We start from the raw sequence: 24942 nt of genomic DNA on the forward strand, positions 1-24942 counted from the left end.
ACTGCACGAGCCATGCTGGGCTGAGCAGATTCAGTGCAATTTATACCTCCCTCTGCTAGCTGAAGTGGCCAGCCTAAAATGCTTTATACTTTTATGACTGTGAATCTCAACGGAAACCTCTTACTTTCATGCAGCAATTTGAGATGAACACTGAAGCATCAAAAGGAGGTGAATTAAATAGTTCTGTTCCAGCGGAGAACTTACAAACAAGCAGTTTATTTATAAAAAGCATCAGAAGGAGACGCATGCCTGGCTTCAGAGGAATAATGTCTTCCAGGAAAGGAGAGGCTGACATGATTACTGACCCTTTACGTTGTGTTATAGCCTCTGTGAAACCACAGATAGGAAAAACACTGACTCTTGATGTTTGAAATGGGTTGTCTATGCCCTTGTCCTGAAGGAGAAAAGCAAGGGTAGTAGCACTCACGCTGAAATCCACAGACAGCTCTCGCAGGCTAAGTGGTTAATTGTGTAAGGACAAACGCCGCCGTGATGGCGATAGCAGCGTTTACTGCTCTTGCCTGCTGGGTAACTGTTGAACGGCGTTGGTGCTTTTCACTGGAGGAGCAAAGAGATAAAAGCCACTCCAGATACTGGAGCATTGCCAGTTTCTCATGACTCTCCAGAATTTTGAATCGCAAAGCTGCTTTATCGGGTTCTTTTATTCTTCTTGTCTCTCTTTGCTAACACAGCAAGGATGAAACCTATTGCTCAAAGGCAACCTGGAGTACAGCTGTCCCCGTGGGGTGAGAGGGGACCTGAAGCAAAGCTTCTTCCAAGGGCAAGCTCCCTCACTTCACAATGGACCACTGAACTCCAGCCACCCAGACGTGGCCACCTGAGTGGTTTGCTTTTTGTGGTACTGAAGTTCCTTCAGACACCCAGAGTGCCAGGCTGCTCAAAGAGATTCTTGGAAGCACGTTTGGGCCATAACCCTGTTTTCTGGGAATAAGCATAAGAGAGAAGGGAGGGTGGGAAGAGCCCGAGAACATCACCAAGGAGGTGATGCTCTGATGAAGGGGAACTGGAGGCATCACATCGTACTGGAACTGCTAGCTCAGAGGATCTCAGGAATAATTTTGTGAAACTATTTTTGAGAGCTAAATACAAAATAACAGAGAAAATGTTTGTCAGAGAACCCTGGGAAAAAAACAGAAGGAAGCAGAACAAACAAACCAACAGACTATGAAAGGAGAAAAAGCAAATAAATTGTAGACTGTGTAAATTAGTCTTAGGGCAAGAGATCTTACATATAAACACTTGTGAAATTCCTGAGAAGGTTCTTTGTCAAACTGAAAAATGGCACATATGGATTTTTCCTTTTGAGAGTAAAGCATACTGTAATAACCAGCCTTGATTCACCACTATATCACTCTGGTTTTACCCTAAAACAAGCAAAAACAAACTGTCCTTGGTTATTTGTTGCAGCTCGAGAATCTGGGTTGGTTTTTTTTTCCTCTCCCCCCGCCCCAGCCCAAGAAATTCAATTGGAAAAGGTATTAAAAAAACCCCAACAACATGTGATTACCTGATACTGCCACAGAGGGAAGACTTGGTTCTCCATAGCCAAATTCATTGACAGCCACCACTCGAAATTCATAGGTCACCCCCTGTTTGAGTTTGTCCAGGCCGACTGTGTAGGAGGTAGCACTGCGGGGGATGTCCTTCACAAACATATCCCACAGCCCTTCATCTAGGAAAGCAACCAGGAGAGAAATGACATGAACCGTGCCACTTGGCGCTTCCTTCTGCTTGTTGAAAAAAAATCGTCATTAGCTGTGTTTCACCCACAGGCAGTGGGGTGGTCACCTGAAGGCTGCTCGGTGATACACGGAATGCCCTGCCAGACCCCAGCTGTAACGGCATTTATTTGGGATGGGGTCTTGTAACAGCCCAGATGGAAGAAATCTCCTCTAAAATCAGCAGCAGCACCCACAGAGACCTGAGCTGGCTCGAGCAGCTGCCAGCCATCTGGGTCCCTCCTGATCAGGCGAGGTCACCCCATCAGCACGCTTGTTATTGACGGAGCAAGTAAACCCAAAGCAACCTGTTACATTAATGAGCCCTAATCGCACAGGTTTTTCCTGCTTTTTACATTGCACGGCTGGCTTGCCTATCGAACTGTGTAGGCTAGGCTTTGCAAATGAATGCCAGATATGGGTCTTGGTGGGAAGTACCGCGGCCTTGCATGAACTGGTGCCTGGTGGACTGGTGTCACTGGAGCGCTGCTTGCTCCACAGCATCACAAATGAAATGTCCTTTGTGTGCGGTGGCCCGCAGCACGGCACAGCCCGCAGGGTGAGGCAGCCAACACTGCACTTCAGTGCCATTTCAAACAGGAATGAGTTATTGTTTGTGTTAGAAACCTCTCAAAGCCGTTAGAAACACAATGCCATTCTGATGAGAGTGTTTCAGCAGGGTAACCTCTGTTCTCCACAGCCTTACTGACATCGATCCAGATGCACATCCTGACCAGGCACCATTCTGGTTCCTGATCCATACCCGTAATCTTATATTCACTTGACTACAATGGAAAGAACTTCCAACAAGAGGGATGCTGTTACTAATAAGAACAAAACCAACTATAATTAAAACCATCAGTCAATAATTCTGAGTGCAGGAATCAAACATTAATCTAAAGAGACTGCTTCTCAGTAACAATTGGTGCCCAGCACTTTCGCTGACAAAATGGAGTTACTGTCTACGCATGGGGCCAAGTCTCAGCTAGCCTAAGCCAGCGCAGCTCTTAGAGCTCTGACCTTGCAAGTACCCCACTGGGCTTTTACTTTTAGTCATCAAAGCTGTTTGAGCAATGTCTGTTTTTCTCTGCATGTCCCACAGCCATGGGAATAGGATGATAACCTCTGCATAGATATGGCTCCAGCACAGGAGCTGCCTGCTTTGAAAGAAAGTCCTCTGTGCTGCGAGATTTGAGCATCAGCATGACTTCTGGAGCTTGAGGTGTTATCAAGGTAACAATAAAGCCGGAGCCAGCAAGCCTCAGTGACTTGTTCCGCTGCTGCAATGTAAGGCAGGAATCTGTTCTCATTTGCTTTGCATTTACCTGGGTGTAAACTAATTGGAGTCACCACAGCGATGCCGAAATTGTGCTGGTGTAATAAGAGCAAAATTTGGCCCTTCGCCTATTTCTGTGCAACAGGGAATAGCAACAAAGATTAACTGATTAACACTGCAGGTGCATTTCCATGTGAACATTTTAACTTTGGCATCAGTAAATATCAGCTCGGTAATTTGTACCGTGCTACACGTCTAGCAACACACGCAACACCTAACAGCCCCCCGACTACATCTTTTCTGATCAGGAGGATTGGCAGGCTCAGTGGATGCAAAAAGCAGGCTGAAATGTTATTGCGCCAGGTACATTTGAGAAATACCAAAGAACAATAAAAATCGGTAATTTTTCCGTCATGCTTAAAATTCAGACCAATACATTATTCACCAGCATGATCAGAGTATAATGAAGTTATCATAATGTACCATTGTTATGTATTAGTTGGATATTACAATGGCTATAAAACAAGAGATAAAATATTGACTTCCCTTTTACAGGGCAATAGAAGGCTAGATTATTTCTACCACGTAAACTTACAACGTAATAAAAAAGGAGCTTGGGATTTAGTTTCTCCGAAGAGGGTGGAGTGAGGGATGCATTTTCAAAGTCAGATTGTTGCAACCACCAGTACTAGGAAGATGCATCTCAGACTATAAAATATTGCCATAATTGCTAGAATTGCCTGAGCTTTCATAAACACATTTGTAAACAGCAATAAGAGAATTTGAGCCCATTGTGAATTGTCTGAAAAGCAATTTGTTTGCATTGAAAGCCACTTAAACGGGGGAAGAAAAGGCAACAATAAAAATGAATGTTCCGTACTCATTGCAACAAACACAACTGCTCACACAGACACTTTCTCACTCATTTTCTCAAACCTATCAGGGTGCACAGTGCAGAATATCCAGCAGACCAAGAAGTGTAAATTTAACCCCTCTGTAAAGCTTGTAGTAAGTCGGGAAAACTACCCTTGAGAAGTCAACATCGCATTGCCACCTCTCTGTCCCCTTGGCTACGGTGGCGGTGGTGTGGGGCAGCAAAGGCTGCTGGCAGATGTTCCTTCAGCAGTATTCCTGTCTCACAGGGGCTCAGAGATGCTCCAGCTGGTGGCCTTAACTTCTCCGGCCCACCACGCTCTCAGTCATTGAAAGAATCTTTGCCCAAACTGTTTTTCTGGGGTAGGAATCAGGGCTTGGCCAAGATAGGACCCAAGGAGTGATCCTTGGGATCCCAGAGAGGTGCTGGTGCAGCTACAGCCGTCAGAAGTCTACAGGGTGGCGACCTGAAACAGGGGACATCCTTATGTCTTCCCCACTGCTGACTCCAACCCAGTGCTACGCATGGTGTAGTCTGTGGCTTCCCAAGACCTGGCCAACAAGTTTTTTAATTCCAGAGCCTCAATTAATTTATCTCATCTCCATCCGGAACATTCAGTCCTCACTTTGTAGACAGAGATCGCGATCAGATATCTCCAAACTAAAAAAAGCGTTTTATTTCAGTGGTGAACTTTGATATTAAATATTGAACACACGCTTGTGAATTCATACACTGCGTCTCTTCCCCATCCCTCAAAACTAGGTTTGCTCTAAATGTTAGAAGTTCAGCTGAAAGAGAATTCATTAGAAGGTCACTTGTGATAGCCAAGATTGGCCTTTAAGTTCAGTAGAAAATCGTTAGCACACTGTACACAGTATTTTCCACTTAGTTTAAGGAGGAAAGAGCGTGGTTGGGCTATCAGGTGGGTATTAACTCATAGAAACCGCCAAGGAAAGCAAAGTTTGCATCGCCGGGCTCCCGCCACGAGGCGCGAGGCACAGCCTGCCCCGGCCACCATCCGAGGGAGGCAGCACAGCTGCACGGGGATGCGCCCGCACTGCTCGCAGATGCTCTTCCTGCAGTAACATCTGTCCTTCTCCTCATTTCACATCGCCTTTCACTGGGCACTCAGCCTCTTAAAACAGGCCTAAATGTGTGACAGAAAGGGGAGGGCTCCTCCAAAAACCCTGTTTTACTTTGTTTCTTGTTTCTAGCAACGCTTCAGCAGACCCTGCCCCAGCCTTATTTCCCGCTGACATGAGAGCTGAGCTTTATCTCCCCGCCTTGACTCCTCCGCCCCATTTGGGAGCGAGGCACATGCCTGGGGAGAGGAGCTGACTGATGGGGAAGGTGCACCCACCTCCAGCCCCCTGCCCCAGCCCACCCGTGGTGGCGAGGAGCTGCGCCGTGGGCTGCAGCTGTGTGAGCACCCAGGGGCCGGCCGGGCTTCACAGGCAGTTAATCGGGGTCTCCATGCTGAATCAACCTGTCAGTCAGTAACGAAGGCTCCTGGCTCTGCTAACTCAGGCCGCTAACAAACAACCACCATGCTGTGGCTGGGGAGATGGAAAGCTGTCAGTTATTTGGGTCTTAAACACCAGCCTTCCCCTCCTGGAGCGAGAGGAGAGCCGTGCCGTAAAACTTCATCCTAATTATACATTAGGAGGTTTACGAGGGGAGAAGCTGTTGAGAGTTAAGGGCCGGCTGAACGCAAGTAGTGTTCCTCCTACAGAGGACAAAATTAAAATGTGGATGTGTTAGTCAGAGGCAAAGGGCTGGATGGCCGTGCAGACCAGCGAAAGGACAAGAATGGGAAGTGAAGGCTGACAAACTGTCAGCCTCGGCACGTCGTCTGCGAGCAGGAGCGGACCAAAGCCCCCCGGCAGCTGCCGGCAATGCAGCTGCACCCTTCACTTTGAATTTACTGACTTGGGCTGGTCGGTGTCCATGTTTGACACTGCGCTCCCACATTTGTTTAAAAATAAATAGAAAAGGAAGAAAACAGAAAAACATGACTCAAGACACCAGAAAGGAAACTAAAGTGAGATCTGCCCTCAGGGTGTGGGAAGTGAAAACCAGCATTTGCGGGAAGGATGATTCCCACTCCAAGTAAATGGGTTCTCCCCAAAATGCCTACCGCCTTTATAGAACTCATCACCTGGGGGAGCAAAAGAAAACACTTCCCCGACTAGTCTGTGTCCTAAGCTCATGATCTGTGGCTGACCTGAGGTTTACTGGCCTGTTCATGCCAGCCGTGGTGCTGGAAATATTAGGAACACGTTAAGATGCCACTCCCCCCCACCAGGCTTAAGTCACTCCCTGCTTGGGAAAAACAAACGCAGTCCAAAACGTCTGATGGGGAGAGGAGGCAGAAGAGGAAATCTGTATCGGCTTGTCCTGGTTTGGAGGCTTTTCCTGAAGTGACACAACCCAAAGGGCTGTCAAGCACTGGAACAGGCTGCCCAGGGCAGTGGTGGAGTCACAATCCCTGGAGGGATTTAAAAGATACGAAGATGTGGTGCTTGCTTAGGGGCATGGTTTAGTGGTGGATTTGCCAGTGCTGGGCTAATGGTTGGACTCGATGATCTTAAAGGTCTCTTCCAACCTAAACGATTTGATGGTTGGATGAGGCAGATTGCCAGAACGCCTACACGGCCGTGCTGCAGCAAGGCAACACCACAGCGAGCCAATACACACACGAAGGTCTCTGCTGGCAGTTATAGATCCCTGTGCTCCTGGCAGTGACCCCTGGGGCATTCTGCAGAAGCACCTCCTTTGGAGACAGGGGATAACTGGGAAGGCAAGTCTGTGTGAGAATGCTCGGTACTTTACCGGCTGCATGCCCCCCATTAAAGCATGGTACAGAGAGAGGAGCCTTGGCTGTGGCGTGGGGTTGGGAAAAGAGGGGTGAAACCAGTTTCTCCACTCCTTTGAGCCCACTGGGAATCTTAACAGCGTTGTGCCATATCTGTCTTTTCCGCTGTACGTAAAAACTGAGGCCATGATCTAATACCTGTTCCTTAGCCAGCCTAGCTGACGTCTCAGGAGTGCTTACGATGGCAGTGACAGAGGCTGCTTAATTGCATTTCTTGTAATGCACAAGGAGCTAAACTGGAATCTATTTCTCCAGGGACAGAGAAGGTGAAGGAAAAGAAAAAACTTCTGGTTTTGTAATGTCTTCCTCTAGCACAGATCACCCTGGAAAAAATATTGGTTCGCCTGCGCCATCCCGGTGTCTGGGTATATTCAAAATGCAGAGGAGGTAGTCAGCCTGGTCACCTTCCATAAATCTGGGAGAGAAACGGGGAGATCAAATGAACAATCTCAGCTGCCTGCTGCCACCATCGCTGAACCCAGCGGGGCAGCCGGAGCCCTGGGAGACACAGCAGGACACTGAAAAATTCGAAGGGATGCGACAAAAGGGGGTAGGGTTTGCCATCTCTGACAGAAAGCCACCCTCCTGCTCTGATGGAAGAGTCTTGGCAGGGAGCTACAGCAGGGAAAATGAGATGATACAGCATTTAATGTTTGGGGTAATGAGGCCTATAATAGATGACACTTGAGATGTGAAACACTAAGGTAGTGGTATTGCATTTAAATATTGGCAACAAGCTAATGCTTTTCATCTGTCTGTTCCGTGCCCCTTTTTGATCTCAGAAGGATGAATATCTTTCCCTTCCTTGACTTTATGTGAAGGGCACAAGTCAACTGCTCTTCTCTTGGACAACAACTCCTTAAAAACAAAGGTTGCTCCAATCCATGCTCTACTACCCTTATAAATCAACGTGCAGAAGCAAATTTTTAGAACGATATTAAAACAGAAGCTGCTCTGAATGACCAGCCCTGACAGAAGGAATTAGTTCCCTGCTTTTGTTAAGCTTGTAATTCAGATTTCAAACTCCTCCATGCAGAGATGAGGAAAAAAAGCGGCACAAAAAGGAAGCCGCCGGTTGGGTGAAATAAGCAAATGTTCCAATTAGTCTGTCTCCTCTCCTGGATCACATTTCACGCTTCCTACAGCTGCAACCAGAACGAAGGATGAGAATCCAGCATACAAATGCCTAGTTCATTTGCTATAGCAGCATGAATAGGATTAAAATAATCTGAAGAGGAATTAAATGCCTCAACAGTCAGGTTGCAAGAGCAGGAGAATAAGACTTCTTCTGTGTGTTTCCAGGATCAGTGGAGTGGGGCCAGCAGAAGTGACCCTGGGTTAATGCAGCTCAGACCTGCCTTGGAGGGACTATTTTCTTCCTACTCAAAAAGAGTGGACCACAAATCCTACACCCTTAGCCATGAACTGTAAAATGTTTGTTCACATCCAACGGTGAGACAAGCCCAGAAAAAGCAGAGGAGCCTGCAATGTCACCACTCACACGAGTTGCATTTCCAGCTTGCAGATAATCCGTGCATGGGCTGCAGGCTTCCCTGTAAAATACCCTGAGTCCAAAAAACCTGTTCAGGGGAAATGTAAGCTGATAAGTGAACTTCAATGAACCGCTTTGGTTTAACTTGCTATCTAAACAATGCTGTTCAAATAAGACAATATTTTCTACCTATGAAGAAATAAGGGCAGAAATCGATACGCTGATGTAAGTGAAACAGAAGCACGGTGCTGTCATGCCTCTAATTAAAAAAAATATCTTGCTCTCTTTGGGAAACTCCGGTGCTATGAGAAGGTACACATTTTCCTTGCCTTTGGTTTTGAGAACAACTGTCAGGTTAAATGACAGAAATAAGGAAGAAATTTTAAGGTCACAGCAGAGCCTCACTACAGAGCAAATTCTATCAGATGCAGGTATGGAAAATGCCTCATGGCATCATCTTCAGTGATGACCACAGAAACACAGGCAATAATTTTGTTACAGGTATGGTTACACATAATTAATCTGTTTTAAATGCAACCTTACATTCAAGACACATACAAGAAACAGGATCCTTTATATATCAAACAGATAAACGTTCATTTAATCAATATATAATCAAGCAATGTGCAAGCATCTAGAAGTTAAAAAGGGAAGAACAAGCAGCCAACATGGATATGTCAAGTATAAATCATGTCTAATTTCCTTCCGTGACAGGGTAGCAGACCTTGTCAATAGAGGAGAAAGAGCAGACATCATCTATCCTGACTTCAGCAAAGCTTTTGACATCGTGACATTCAAACACGGCCCACACGAAACAAGTATCTGGTAGATGCATCACTGGCTGGAAAACTGCACTTGGCAAACGGTTAGCAAGGTTCTCTGTCAGAGGGGAGGGAAATGACCACGTCAGGTTACGCAGGGGTCTGGCAGCGCTCACTGGTTTTTCTTAATGACTTGGCTACCAGAAAGCATGCGCTTATGGAATTTGCAAGGGGTACCGACGGGGAGAGGCTGCGGACAGGCTGGAGCGTATGCCTTCTTTTAAAATGACCTTGTCCAAGTGGGAAAACATTCTGGAAAAAGCAGAGAGCAGCTTCAGTATGATGCAAATCCCAGAAGGAAAGGAGCTCTGGGAAAGTGCTGGGAAAAACTGTAGTGATGAGGGGATTCCTGTCCTCCCATTGCAAGCATCCTGCCTGCAGAACAAATGGGGAAAGTGATGTGTATGTGGTGCCAAGGTGCTGGCCCTATTATTAACTGAGAAACAGTAATTAGCTGTGGTGTTCTGCTCCAGAAGAGGTCAGACTTCTATCCGTGATCCTCAAAATACAGCTTGCAAGTACTGGTTAGTCCTTGGGCATGAAAGATGCTGTAAGCATTTAAGTGAGTTTTAATTATTAACTATATTAGCTCATCAGTAGGATGATTTACCAGTGATGTAGCACAGCGAAAGCCAGAGCACTCAGGGTAATTTTCTGTGACTACTCCTAAACAGGAGAAAGTCTGTTAAACCACGTAATAAACCTGCAACCATTTAATACTGGCTGGCAACAGTGTTCTCTCACAAAATCCCATTGCCTTACTGGGACAACCACCAGCCTCTCAGCTGCAGGATGGCTTTTGGCGTGGGCTGAAGGAAGGGGAACTCGTGGCATCAAGCTCGCAGTGTTTCCCATGCCTTACCTGAGGGTCGTGCCTCTATAATGTAGCCAGTTGTGGGTTTTTCTCCTGAATCTCCCTCAGTCCATTGCAACGTCAGCCCAGAAGCAGATTTTGTCACCAGAATTTCCTGAGGGGAGCCAGGAGACCCTGAAGGATGAAAAGAGAATAGGAAGCGGTGCTATTGGAGATGGACGGCAGTATTATATTCTTATACCGATATAGGAAAAAATAAACACCTAGCAGTACTGGTCAACATACACGTGACATAAACCAGCTCAATGGGCTATTGACCTAATCTTTTAGGTACCAGCACCAGCAGTTACCTGAGTTTTACAGGTGCTTGTGTTAAGAAGGGAAAAGAAACCCCACTCTCGTGTCAACCCTTAGCATCTCTGCAGTGTTTGCACGTTGCCACTGCTGTTTTGGACTTCAGAGGTGAGACCAGCCTCTGAGTTTCAGGGAGAGGTTCCTGGGGACAGCTGCCTGCCCGTCCCCTTGGGAAGAAGCCACAGCCACGTTAGACAGAATTCCTCCTTTATCCTGCCAGTGGTGAGGCAGGAGAGTCAGACTGTGGATCCACGGTGCTGCTGTCGCGGACAATGGTGACGGAGGGCTCTGTGATAAAATGAAAGCTTGTTGGCACCTAGAAGGGTGGAACTGCCACACCTGGCCCTGATGGAGGGAGCAAGTATTTCCCTGAGCTGGAAAAGAAGCAAAAACCAGAACCATTGCAGTGATGTTCTGTGATTTACTGGACAGGCCGGTATCGTAGCAGAACATTTAACTTGTTACGATTATCTGGTTTTCAAAAAACACTGATCAAATAAGAAACCCAACTCTTTTGGTACAGACACTGAACCAGGCAGGGAATGCTGCCATCCAGTCTGTAGCTTCTCTTAAAATACCAGCAAATTCGCAGACCTCTCCCTCTGCACAAGCCAAAGTGTCAGGAGAGAATAATTGTAAATTCTTTCTGGTTTTACATCCAGGAACCTCTGCTGGTTTCGGCAGAGTTATTCCAGTTCTGACTCCACCGCAGAGCAGTACAGTCAGAATTACTCACTGTGCTGTCAGGCTGCAGCTTTGAAATCCCTGGCTAGCCTGTTTGCATTATGATTTATTCACGCTGTTTTGTTTATTCACATCAGGCTTCCAGATTTCAGGAAAAAAGGAAACACGTTTTTCATGGGCACTTGTGAAACCCACTGAATCATGTCCTGAGCTCCTGTGACCCAACTTCTCCTTGGCTTGGAAATTCATGTGAAGCCCTGAGTGCACTATTCCCCGCTGTTGGTCTGCGTTTGTGTAACTGCTCTGGCTCGCGACATGCGTTTATGGTTCCACTTACCTTCTGCTGGCCCAGCTGTGATGTTGGCTTGCAGTTCAGGTCCATAGGCGATGGTTCGGGCTTGCACTCTGAACAAATAGGTTATGCCCTTGGTGAGATCTCGGACCTTCAACCAGCGTTGCCAGTTACCTTTAATGTCCACGGTCACCACCTTGCTTACTCCTGGAACAGCCACGCAGATAGGCAAATAAGAGAAGGTTGCGATGCAAAAAAAAAAATAAAAAAAAAAAAATCAAGTGAAGCTTATTACATCTAGATGGTAAGTAAAATTATCTAACAGTTTGCTAAGAAAGTATTTCTTACAATTAGCAGGAGTTTAAGTAGTGATAATAGCCAATTTTCAGCGCTGATAAGTATAATTAGAGTTTAAGCTTGATAAGTGGGTACTGACAAGAAAAAAACCTTACAACACAACTGGGAAATTGCCAAGAGACTACACGCAACTTCACTAATTACTCTGGAAAGAAAGGAGGAGGTAAACGAAGAGGACTGCATGTTGCAGATTGCTTCCTAAGTGAGCATTTCTCCGCTGCTTTTTTGCCAAGTAACCCACACCATTGCTTGGAGGATGAAACAAGGGCCAGCCTTTTCCCCTTCATCTCGTCCTGTCCTTTCCACCACTGCCAGGTGCATGCAGAACGCAGGACGTGTGCCTCACAGGGCGCTTGTGGGTATAAATGCCACCGCAACAGGGGATGCCATCAAAGCACTATTAGCTTGCACGAGCTGAAGTCATGACTTGAGTTTCACCCTTCTCACCCTAGGAGTTTTTCTTACAGGGGTGAATTAAAAACAGTGCTGCATCCTTCAAGGTTCATAGCTAGCATCATGTTTACATTCTCATTGCTGAGGAAAGGGCAGAGCAGCAGTAAGTGCTTCGGAACCAAAAAAATCTAGTTTTCACTGACATTTTCTAAAAGTAAGTCAATGGAAAGGATTTGATGTATAAAATATTTTACAGAACAGAAAGTTTGAATTTACAGAGTCCTTTTGGCATTCTTCTGGTGCTGTAGATGCACATAACCCATTTCAAACCAAGAAGCTAGGAAGTGGGAGAACCTTTTTCCCACGAGAGAAGGCTGCTTGCTAGTTTATCCTTCCAGAAAAATGCAGAAGGAAGATGTTTTTCAATCCAGATGCTTATTTTATGCAAATCAAGATGATGCTTTCAGGTTTTATCAGTTAAATAAAGAATAATGTCCAAGCAATTTGTGTTCAAAGTTTTCTCCCAGATACAATTTACAACTCAGAGATTCTTTCCTTGGTTAATGAGGAGGCAGTAAAAGTGCTCTCTCCTTCCCTAGGTGTACTATTTCATTTCTCTGAGACAAATCAGGAAGCATTTGTCATTTTGAAGTTATGTTAAAAAAAAAAAAAAAAAAAGGAACTGTTAAAAAAGGCTCCAGGGCAATTTTGTTGTCTATTAGTGTGTAAAACATAACACTGTAAAGCTTAAACAATAAAAAGGTCAAACCGGGAGAAAACTGTGCTAAAGAACAGACTGCTGTTAGAAAGTTTTGCAAAACGTGCAGGTTTTAAGCGGTGGCTTGTGAGGGGGAAGGCAGGAGGTGTCAAAAAGGTAAGGATGCTCAGCTGAAAACCACAAATGGGTGCAAAGTCAAAAGATGCAGGAGAAAAGCTCCAGGGGGTCTGGTCCATCCGTGTTGCTGCACTGCAGTGCTGGCATGGAGGAACATGAGACCTGGGGCTGGAGGGATCCTCTGGATCGTGGGATCTGGCAGCTGCTGGCCCCGCAAGCCTTGCTGCCTGCGCTCAGCACCATTACGTGCTCCATCCTCAAATGAGTTTGGCTCTGCCTTGCTCTCTAAATAACGGAGCATGACTTTTCTATCATGGGAAAATGATGGCATCAAGGGAGGGATTGCTTACCACGGCAGGAGAATAAATATATTTACTGAAATGAAATGGTTGGCACAACAGCAAATGGATAGAAACTGGAAAACAAATACAGTCAAAAAATTTAGAATCTGAGGAAAAGCCCTCCATAACCTCCCTGCTCGCATCAGAAATCTTCTACAGGGGAAACAGAGACAAGCCGGAGCCACAGACAGCACAGGATGAGGTGGGGAAAAGAAGAAAACAAAACACAGATTCTGAGGATGTTAAGTCAAATGCATGCAGGGAAAACATGATCTGACACTTCCATATTTTCAGGGGAAAACCTGTATTCTTGAACATTGTGTAGGAATGAAGAAAAGGCAGGAAATGCCCAAACAGCCTGAACCTCCTGCATACCCTGTGCACATTTCTTGGTCAGAATTAGAAATGCTTTCTGCATTAGCTCTTTGTGCTCAGACCTGCCAGCCGTAAAGGCTGAAAGTGCTTTTATTCTCGTGTTTTCATTCCTGAATATAACTTTCTCAGTGCATGAGACATGGATATTCAGACAATATAGATCTTTATTCCTTACTGAAGCAGCAAATACAAATGATTGATACCCTTATTTCTTTGGAAAAGAGTTTAAAATGGATTGGCAATGGCTGAAATTACTCTCCCTGCTGTCACACTGCCAAAGTTGGACATCCTATTGAACTATTGGCGATCTACCAGGAATATAAAAATATTAATAAGACCATCCACAAACTTTGTAATTTTTTTCTAATTCACCTTTGGAATAAATTTAAATTTGTTTTCATTGAAATTGCCAAATCCTTCTCTGTTGCTGTTCTGGCAAATTAATGAAACGTTCGTGGTCACCACGTTGTCGTGGTCTAGCTGAAATCTAGTGCCGGGTTAAAAATGCTGCTTGAAAACTCCGTGTAAACAGACACAACTAAATCTCTATCACAGTTATTCTCCCCTGTCAAAAGTGGCAGCGGTACCAGTGATGACTAGCACATTTGATGCCCGGGCAATCTTTGCAATAACAGAAGTGACACATGATGTGATAAGCAACGCAAATGTGTCTGATGACTATTCTGGGCTGGAGCCTACTCAGCAATTCCAAAGCGTAAAGCAGGGAAACAATCAGCACTCTCAGGCTGAGTTTCCTCTTTGCCCATACCAGGTAACGATGGCTGTAAAATGACTTTTCAAATCACACAGAATATAGTTTGTGCAAGAAAATGAGAGAGGACAGACAAAAAAGCTATATTCCACAATATTATAGTTTGCTGAAGACTTCTGGCAAAAGTGGAATTGTTTCACTTACCCTCTGCCACCTGGCTTCTCTTGGAAAACGGCAGAGAACAAGTGGGAAATTGGGCAGAGATAAAAAATATTACAGTACTTTTTTGTCATTTCTCCATGAATATGTATGATCGGAGGTCTTTCTTACCCTGGACAGGAGCCAAAGGCTCATAGACTACTCGATAACCCTGTAGGACTCCATTTGCTGCTGTCGGCTCGCCCCAAGACACATTGAGTGTCGTGCAAGTGATTTCAGAGAACGCCAAGAAGCTGGGAGCACTGGGTGCTGGAAGGATTACAAAGAGATTGAATTGCAGTAGGAGTAGTCAATCTGATATACATATATATTATAAAACATCCGTTTATCTGCCCAGCCTAAATCTAAAGGAAATAAACTGAGAAGAGGATTTGTCAATTGTATCCAAACGTCCTGCAGAAACCCAGCCTGTCCTAAAAAAAAAATCAGCCACCCAGCTGCAAAGCTGAGCCTCAAAAGGAAGCAAGGAGACAGGACACCAAAGGGAAAGACCCTCAGAAGGGTGCTACATGTGCGTACAGCCTGAGTGCACCCCCCCTCTCCATAGCCACCTCCAAGGGCATCGCCTTCCCCCTGTGCTGGAGCGCTCCCGTTTTGGTCACGTCCAGCACAGAGACAGCTCAGTCTGACTGAGCGGCTGCTGATCCAGCTTTAAAAAAAAAAAAAAAAAAAAAAAAAAAAAAAAAGAGGAACTATAAAAAGCATAGTGATTCTCTCACAGGACTGTTTGGGCAATTTCCAGGTGCTGGAGATGAGTTCCTACACATTTTCAGATATGACAGCAGAGGCCAGAAAGACCCACAGACTGTTTCCTTCTGGACCAGCTTGTGAAGGGACTGGCCCTTCTGCTAATCCATTCCCGTTTCCACTGCATCTCCCCCTTCCCACAGGGTCCACTTACTCGACCCCTTTTTTCCCCCCTCCAAGTCCATTACAATGTAAAGACCCATCCAAAAGCTAACTCCAAACACCAGCGCCCTCCTGCATCCCTCCGTTTCCCTCAGCCTCAGTTCTGTGCCAGCCATCACCACGCCTGCGCTCTGAGACACGAGGACGGTCCCCTACCCGCCTGGTGCGTCCTGCCCTGCGAGGGGCTGCTCCTGGGGCCGTCCCCGGCCGCGTTGAATGCGGAGATGCAGACCATGTACTGCGTGTGGCTCGTCAGGTTCTTGAGCCGGACAGTTGTCTCTGGGAGGAAAAGGACCTTCACTTTCTCCGTGTCATTTTGGATGTCACTCTCCCAGTAATAAATCTGTTGGGACAGTGAGATGTTTTAGTATGGCATACACGTAGAAAATATCTGGGCACTGCAGCTCTAAAAGATCAGGAAGATGGTGAGGTCTTGCTCTGGATAAATGGGATACTAATGCTTTTCACCATGTGCCCAATCTTTTCCTTTGGGAAACTCCCCTGAGTCCAGTGACCATGTAGCTGAATACATCACTCAAAAATAGAGCAGAGGCTGAAGAATATGGCCTAATGACAGCAGGTACGTACTGCCAGAGTTCAGCGATGAGAGGCCAGTTTTTAAATTCTCCCTGAAATGCTAGCCTCTGTCAGCACTGGCATCGTGATATGATGCTCCATAATGCACCTCTGCGTGCACACAATGGGTTCCCCATTTGTGCTCACAGGACAGCCAGGCAAATGCCTTCCTGAAGAGGGTAATAAAGACTTCCCCTAAAGTTCCTTGAGGTACTTTTCCCTGCCCTTCCCTTACATAATTTTTATCCTGAAGCCATAAAATTAGGCTTTGGAGAAGTTGTTTCCAAGAGGACGAGTGATGCCAGCCCTACTTATTGGACAGGCCTGGCAGCGAGAGTGTTACAACAGGCCAAAGCAAGCCAGAAAGTTGAGAGAACGCGCCAAGGCAAGGCTCCACCTTGGCTCTACAAGCCAAGCTGTTAGAGCCATCTATATACGTACAAAAGGAAAAGAACATGAATTGATATATAAGGATGCTTGTTGCTGCCAGGAAGGGTTGCCAGATTATTCGCATTGGCTTGGCTTTTCTTTGCTTATGGACCTAAATTCACGGACAGAGGCAGAGCCAGACACTGAACCCCAGCCAAGCTCTATAGTGTTTGTAGACTTGCCCATTTCCACTCTCTGAGGGTCCATTCTCATCCTGGAGAAGGTAAACAACATGCCTTTGCAACGTGCTCATCTCCTATGGACCAAATGCAATTAATACTATGATTTAATTTTGTTAAAGTTAAGGAAATGAAATAAGTCTTCCGAAATCTGACCTGGCTCAGGCTCCTAGCTTGGAGAAAGTTCTGCTTTTCCTAATGGCTTTTAACATTTGGTAGAAAGCTCAGTTAATTTTCTTCAGTGCATTTCTTGCCCCTAGCTCTTGTGCGCCTGTTGCTTTTTGGAGCAGGTATGTCGCCTGTGTAAGTGGAGCTGCCTAATTCTCTGCATACCCTGTTTCTCCACGCTCTCCTCCACAAATAGCAACACACTTTTCCTTTTCTCCCCCCACAATCTCATTTTCTTTCGTATGCTGTTTTGCCTTATGCAGCGAGGGCAACCGCAGTTTGTACTGCTATCTCACAAGTAACAGAAATGCCAAGTAAGATAAATGAAACCAGTAGAAACAGGAGGATTGCCTTGTAGCCTTGGATGTTCCCGTTTTGGCTATCGGCAGGAGGGGGGTCCCAGGTGAGCTCCAGCTGGCTTGCAGAAAGGGAGTTCACTTGGATGTTCTGTGGGGCCAACGCTGGTGCTAGAGAGGAAGGAGAACAGCAGAATTAATAGTGACAAGCAGAACTATTCATATCCAGGTTGCAGTCTGCCATTTGCCGAAGGACCCAGGATAGACCCTGTTCACGCCACAAGCCAGCTAAAAGAGTCAGCCCTGGAGGCATCTGTATCGCAAGGATGTCCCAGCACACGTGGACCGAGGAGCCTCCGGAGGTGGTGACGTTCCATCCCACACGGATTGGGTTAGACATTGAATCAACTCAATTTAGCCAGCAGCCTTGGAAAAGAAAAGAGAACTTTGTCTTCACCCTACGGTATGGTTTGGGGCTGGCCCTCAGCAGGGACACGGTGCTTCTGGCAGTGTCGGGGGGCGAGGTAGCCCCCAGCCCCGACTCCGCACCCAGCCTGGAGAGCAGCCCATTTGCCAGGCTCCAAGACCCACGGCTGAAATGGTGTCTAAAATTACATGCAAACCCCATCAGATGCTAATCAATTCAACTCATATTTTATGGATGACACAAAGACATTCAGCACATTCCTCGTTAGCTCTGCTTTCATTACACCCTCGTGCACACACGCTGGCCACCTTTGCCTCCTGCTGCCGTCTCTTCTTCGCACTGCGCTGTGCTCGAAAACTAATCTTGGAGTGCGCCTGGGTCAGGCCATCCTTCCCTTTGCCGGGATCCGGCTTGGTGCAGGTGGATTTTCCTCCTCAGCAGCTAGCAAGGACAGGCTCTTTTCCCGGCCTGCTGTCTGTGTCTCCGGCAGGTCTTCGTCGACCAGCAAATGTCTGTTTACAGAAAAGGTGCCAAAGCGTGCCCTGTTCAGACTCCAGAAGCAGGGAGAGAAAAGCAGGGCAAAGGGCACGCTTCCCCTTCCTCTGCGTTCACGATGCCACAGCCTTCACCCAAGCCACCTGAGAAAGCTGCCGCTTTCCTCTCTGTCCCCTTACGGGCCATAAATAGAAGTGATAAAACATTCACTACGCAAGTTAGATAGCCCCGGTTATCTGTTCCTCTGGAGACTTCTTTCTTTAGAGAGAATGACCTTCATAAGTCACACTTTTCTACCAATACTCCTTCCCCTCACAGTTATAAAATAAAATAGTAAGTAACACCCACTCAGCCTGACACCAACTATTTATTTTGTTCTAACTGTGTGGTTTCCATATTATCACTGCCCACCCTGCCGTTAATGGAAATGTTAATAACCAGCGCCAGGTTGTTGTGACAGATGCTTGGGCTCATTATCAGAAATTCTTATTTACCGCTCCATTAAACGACAGAATCGCACAAAAAAAACAATTCAATCAAAACTAACTGGAGGAATTTTAACAGCCACATTAATAATCCAAAACATAAATAAAGTTAATGTCTTTTGCCTGTTTGCCATCGGCAACTCTATTGCAAAATTATCGCTCTACAATTAAAATGTGGAAGGCAAAATTGAAAATAGCCTTTATCCCTGCGCTTAGTTAAAACTAGTTGTTTATTATATTTTTTTTCCGTTTCTTTTTCAGCTGGATGTAGTAAATACATGAGGTGACAGTGACAATCAGTAAAATACAGCTTGTTCGCAGGGGTGCAGAGCAGCAAAGGCAGCAGCTGGCTGGCTGCGTTCAATGCGACGTAGTGCTGCTCTGCTAAGGACCAAAAACCTCCAGATTTTGAGACTTTCACAGCTCACATCAGAGCACAGGGCCAACCTGACCACACAGTCCAAACCTGAAAATACATCTCAGAGATTTGCAGATGATGACACGCTCAGGGAAACAAGGATATGTACCATCACAGAAGAAAATGGATCACTTTAGCAGTGTATTTTCTTTCTAGGTAGCGACACCGCAGTCTGTCCTGAGCTGACAGCTTCCAAGTGCTCTCAATACCCAGGTCTGAAGCAGCATCTACAAGAGCATTTTGCTTTGGATCCCATGTGCCAGCCTGCAACAATTGTCGCTTCTGAGATGCGACCATTAGAGGAGCCAGCACGTGCAGCTGGCCGCTAGAAAAACACCACTTTTCCTCAACCCCTTTTTGAAGCACGTTTAAGAAACACAATGGCTAAAAAGGGCCAGCGATCATTCTCCACTGACACTCTCACTGCTGGAGCTGCACTTTTGCTGGCATGGCACTGGAAAATTTGATGGGAGGAAAAAAAATAATCCAGACAGTGTGGAAAAAGACATTTCTCTTTGCTACCCCAGAGCCTCCATGAGATGTAAATTGTTTGGGTTTGTGCCCTGTGAGTCTGTCCCTCTGTTCAACTTTCAAAGGCTGATGTGTCCCTCCTCTTCTAAGCATAGATTTCTTGTTGACAGCAAGGGACAGCAGAAAAGTGCTGCTGACGCTTGATGTGGCTCTGTGCAGACAGCACATTACATTAAGGGCGGAATGAAATACTTAGAAAGGAGGGAACACGTCCCTGAAGACTCTACCTGTTTGAAACCCCAAACCATTCACTGAATGCATGGGCAGCCTGTGCCAATAAAAGCAAGCACATTTTAAAGGTGAATGCAAAAGGCTTTTACCTTCTAGGAATGCAGTTCGAGATTACTGGAGCTCTGAATTTTTTCATGGCTGTTGAAATCCCGAATACATAAAAAGCAAGGTTAAAGCTGCATACCTCACACTGCTTTAGGTGTCAGTGACATTACCAACTATAGCAGAAGTGACACAGACCCCTGAGGGTCCAAACTCAGCTCTTGGCAGGTGGAAAGCATTTCACTTTCCCTGGGAAAAAAAAAATAAATTGGTATGCATTCACAAAGTCTAATTCTATGCACATATTCTACCTTGGAATCTCACACAGATATTTGTAAACATTTCTTATCTGATCAATTCACCTTTGAGATTGTCTCCTTGAAACTCTCCCTCAGCCAAAACATAAGGAGAAAGGCTGAGCAGGTTGTATGGTAATTAGTAAAAAAATAACAACTGTGAAGTGGGATGATGTTGGCAGAATCGTATCAAGACAAGAAATCTATCTGGAAATGCAGTCTGAGTGTCAAAATGAGCCCATAAATAAAGTTATACATCTAAACCCACATTTAAACAAATCACTGCCCTCATTTTCCAGTCGTACTGAACAGCCTCTTCTCACACTGCAGGCAATTTGAGCTTGCAAATGCTTATAACCTTTAAAGAGAAGGTGCTTAAAATCCCCAGTGGCCTGCCCGCACCAGAGCTCCGTGCATTGCTGAAGGTTCTCCTTAGTTTTCCTCGCTGCTTCCCTGGGATATTTGCTCTCTGGGCTGTGCGGCACGGAGAGCTTTTCATCAATATGAAACCACTATTCCTTTTCTTAGTGACAGTTGCCACGACGCTCTGTAGCACAGGTAGGCTACAAATCCTAGTGATTCATTGGGTAAACTTAATAACCGTTTTTATGAAGCGCTCCTTGCTGCTCTTACATCTGCTCTGATTTCTGGGTAGCAAAGGATTTCTCCTCTACTGATTTTCTAATTGTTTTTGTAATGCCAGTATTATGTCAGGAAATTCACAGACAAGTCTGGGACAAGATTCCCCCATACTCATGCCATTTAAATAAACATGCAGGCAAAAAAATGAGGAGGAAAATGCAGTGAAAGAGACGGAAGATTTTCTGTGCATCAGCTTGATCCTACTGTTCTAAACAATCCCAAGCAAATTTCTGTTTTGTAAAGACCTCTGATCCTTTCCTATCTAGCAAGCATTTCCCCCCCAGTTCATCAAAGCACGCCTTTGTGAACATGCCTGCTTTTATTCCCCGGTAATCAATATATTTGCATTTTGGTGTTAGCACCTAGAGGCCAGAATCTCACTGCACAATGTGTTGCATAAACACAGAACAAAGAGACGGCTCCGGGCCGAAAAAGCCTCCAATCTGTATGTCTGCACATTATAATGGACGAGTGACTGCTGCATGTTCTGATGTACCGGCTGTAACCTCATCTACCTAGTGAGTTACAGCAAGGGAGAAGGCACAACAGTATTCCGTGTAGCACGTGCTGAAGATTAAAGCTTGCACACGCTGCACCTCGCAAGTTTATACACCGATTTCTGGTGCATGCAGTCATGGAAAATAGAGCTGGAAAGGATTTGGAGAGGGCTCAGACATCCATCCTCCCGTGTCACACCAGGATCAGCTCAGCTGGTCAGATGTTTGCGTAATCTCAACCACTGACCTCTTTCCAGATTCCCCTGCCATCCCCACACAAACTCTGCTGCATATCCCTATTTTAATAACTCCTAAAAGAACTCTGTTTATTTTTTTTTCTTTAGATATCTAGCCTAAACCATCCTTGCCTTATTGGAGTTATATCCCTGCAGTGGCACGGAGAACAGATTGTTTCTTCTCCCGTTACAGCCGCTGCCCTCAAGTTATGGCGCAGATAAGCAACAGTTAAGTGGATTATAAAAGCCAAACACAACACAACAAACAGAAGGTCACAAGATAAAACAGCAAGACTGATCTGCAGCTCGGGCAAAGCAAAACGCAAGGGGTTTTCTTGCAGTATGGGCTTAGAGAAGGAATGCAAGGATGGTACCTCCCCAGAAAGAACAAAAAGCTCTGTCTGCAGATGTTTGCAGTCACTCCTTCCACCCAGCAAAAGCAGCGTGAGAGGAAAATGTTCAGGGCTTATTGGCCATTTCCTTCCAGTGTCTGGGAACGAGAGGTGGGAGCGAGGAACAAGGAACGCTTCCCCTGTGCAGCAGCACCTCTGTGCCATCAGGAATGCTGTGTGAGTGATGCTGATTAGTTCAATAACAATTAGTTAATTGTGCTTCAAAAACAGCTACTGTGAAGCTGCTTTCCGCTGTGACAAAGCAGCCTAAGCTATATTTAGAATGTGAAAGATGTTTTCCACCAGTTTCTGGCTGTTTTTAGCTAGGCTACATTTTGTGATGGAAGTACGTGCTCCTTGCCAGGCATGCACTTTCTGGGGTTGTTTGGGTGTATTCCAGACTCAGCAAGAGGCAGACCCACATGCAAAGGCTGGGGGTCTTAACCCCTCCGATGCTACTCCAATTGCTGACACCAGACCCGGGTGTCCCTGCCCATCTATTCAGGCCTGACAACGTGGCACCAAACCCGAATGTGCTGTCAGTTATTGACTTCGTCAGGCTTGTGTCACCCCGCGACTTGAAATGACTCTCAGGAAAGGAGCGATCTGGTCTCTCCCATCTTTAAGAAGCCCAGCCTCCTACTGGGTGGAGGAGGAGGTTAAAGCAGCTGGAAGAGCCAAGGTTTTAGTAGGAAATAACCTGTTTTCATCAATGTTGATATATGCGATACGTGCGTTGATTTCAGTGGTTGCATAGATCGATGTAAGAGATACTGAAACATTTCTGAGTGTACAAAAGACCAATGGAAGTCAATACAGGAAGAACCTGAACAACATCTCTCTCACCCTCACGAACACTGATGAAGAGAGAGCACAACCTAATCGATGCAAAAATAGAAAGATAAACCGACAAACCTGCTTTGGTGGAGAGGAGAAAGAGAAGAGCTGTCAGGGTAGGGACTCTGGGAATCTAGCACACCTGCAACTGCTTTACTCTGTGCCATATTATCTGAGCAGGCAAACACTTTGTCCCCTTCCTGTATACTACACTTAGTACAGTAGTTGTGTTTTGCCACATCAAATTTTTAAGGGTATTGAAGTAATGAAAAAACATAAATAAGAGCAGCTGCAAATGATACCCAAACGTAACTTCCCCAGCTTCCTCGCTTAGTACTGGGAAGCTTCCCAACATTGGCCAGGCATGTCTTCGGCATCTGCAAAGATATGAGAGGGAGGCAGGGGTGGAGGGAGGAAAGAGGGAGAGATGACATTCACCGCACATATCAGAAAAACACTGAAATGAAACAAGGACTAGAAATGGAGTATCCTCTCCACAGACCCAGGCTCCAGGAGGTTATCTGCCAGTGCCATTTTTTTGAACTGAGGAGGCAATCGTGTTTGGAGGAAACCTCCACAGGTATGACTTATTCATGAAGAACCTTCATAAACTGGCAAGTGACTCAAGCAGGAGTAATTCTCATCCTGTCCCTCACTATTCCTTGCAGCGGTGCTGAAAACACCGTTGCTGTGATTACTACTCTTTTAATATGGGGTTCAGCTTTCTCAACGAGCCATGTCCAAACCAGGATTTTCATGGGACAGGTACGACCTAAGCGATGCAGAAAAAGTCACTGTGATTGCATTACGATGCCTACCACTGAGACAAACCTCACGGAGCGGTTCTGCAAAATAGCTAAAAGCCTGCAAACAAAACCTACACACTTCTCTTTTGTCGAAGCCCACAGTTCTACTTAGCTAATACAAACCTAAAATAAGCTATCACATCATATACTGAGATTATCCATCAAGGGACTGAGAGCGCCTGGCCCAAAAGTAAAGCCCTTACAGAACCATCAGACTGCTCTGGAAAGGGCATACAGGTGGGTAAAACTGGAAAGGGGGGAAATAATAAAACGAGCTTTTTTCCTCTATTTCTTTTGTGTCAACAAGGCTATGATCACACACAGGCAGGCTTCCCATCAGTCAGCAGAGACGGGCCCGCCAGGAGGAACAGCAAGAGCCTGACAAGCTTTCAGTATGCACAAACAACCATACAGGCATAAACTACAAGCTAAAATCCCCTCTCACTTCTATCGATGCAAATCAGGGGGAGCCCTGCTAAAGCTAGCAGAGCTAACCCAGTGTGAAAGGCGTGTTAACTGAGCGCGATGTCAGCTCCGATGCGTGCAGGATTCACCCCCCAGGAGGTACCGAAGGTTTTTCAAGGGTGTAAGGGATGGGGAAGAACTGCAGAGCATTTGGTACCCTGGCCTGATCCTCCTTCCTGAGCGCTGGGAGCAGCACCAGGTGGGAAACTACTGCTCTCAACTCCCTTAAAAGAGTCTACGTATTAGACAGAGGCAAAACCACCTACTTCAGACTATTTCTCCAGGTTCTCCAGTTCCCAAGACTCCTCCTCCTCCATTTATAGTCGTGTTCCACTCATTACAATTTGTTAATCCCACACTCTAATATTGTAATACCGCAAGTTCATGGCAGCTGACAAAAGCACCCACTTAATGTTCACTAACAGCACCTACTAAAGCCTAATAAGCACCGACAACTCCTTATGCGCCACTAAAGTCAAGAGAGCATATCAAATAATTAGGGTGAATCGCCACTGGGTTTGCCATATACCCAATGTTAAAGGCTACATCAGAAAAACATCAAACTGAGCAGGTAAGATCTGCCACTGCGATAACCTTTCACTGTGGCTTTAATGCAGGTTTGGGGAGCTGGCCCCCACGAGGGATTCATTTAGGATTTTCAGATTGCAATGGGCAGGGAACCCCATGGAGGACAGCGATCTTGTGCTCCTGGGGAGAGAGAAATTAAATTTCATTTTCTTGACTCTGAGTGAGAGTTTTCTCTCCCTCTTTGTTTATTTTGCATTCATAGCATCCCTGAGTTCATCCCTGTGGCCCTACACCCCGTGTATCATCTCAGCATCCAGGCTGCTGTGCCCACAATGTTTTAGAATACTGTCAATTCATACTTTCATAAGAAAAAATGACAACTTTTTTGTTTTCAATCTACAACAGGCAACCTGAACCGCCTCCAGTTCTATGATTGACGATGGATACAGCAAACAGATGTCAGAAAGGAAAACGAACTGTGTTTCTCTACAGCTGGCTTCACAGCAAAGCAGTACAGAGGAGGTAAAGCCACAGGAGTTGAGACCCACATGAAAATACAGCATTTTGCTCACATATCCCAGAATGATGGAAAACAAGCAGAGCA

At 45.8% G+C, this 24942-nt stretch overlaps 1 protein-coding gene across 4 annotated transcripts in view; it reads right to left on the reverse strand.

Annotated features, from left to right (window-relative positions):
* SDK1 (sidekick cell adhesion molecule 1) overlaps positions 1-24942 on the reverse strand; it is a 412574-nt gene that overhangs the window by 16750 nt on the left and 370882 nt on the right. For all 4 annotated transcript variants that reach the window (XM_055708535.1, XM_055708536.1, XM_055708537.1 and 1 more), the window contains 6 exons: positions 17066-17181; positions 15519-15705; positions 14565-14702; positions 11267-11428; positions 9940-10065; positions 1529-1693 (listed from right to left, as the gene is read on the reverse strand). In XM_055708535.1, coding sequence (XP_055564510.1) covers positions 1529-1693; positions 9940-10065; positions 11267-11428; positions 14565-14702; positions 15519-15705; positions 17066-17181 — 894 coding nt within the window. The remainder of the gene's footprint in view (positions 1-1528; positions 1694-9939; positions 10066-11266; positions 11429-14564; positions 14703-15518; positions 15706-17065; positions 17182-24942) is intronic.

Source organism: Falco cherrug, chromosome 4 (assembly GCF_023634085.1).
Source record: "Falco cherrug isolate bFalChe1 chromosome 4, bFalChe1.pri, whole genome shotgun sequence".
Classification (NCBI taxonomy): domain Eukaryota; kingdom Metazoa; phylum Chordata; class Aves; order Falconiformes; family Falconidae; genus Falco; species Falco cherrug.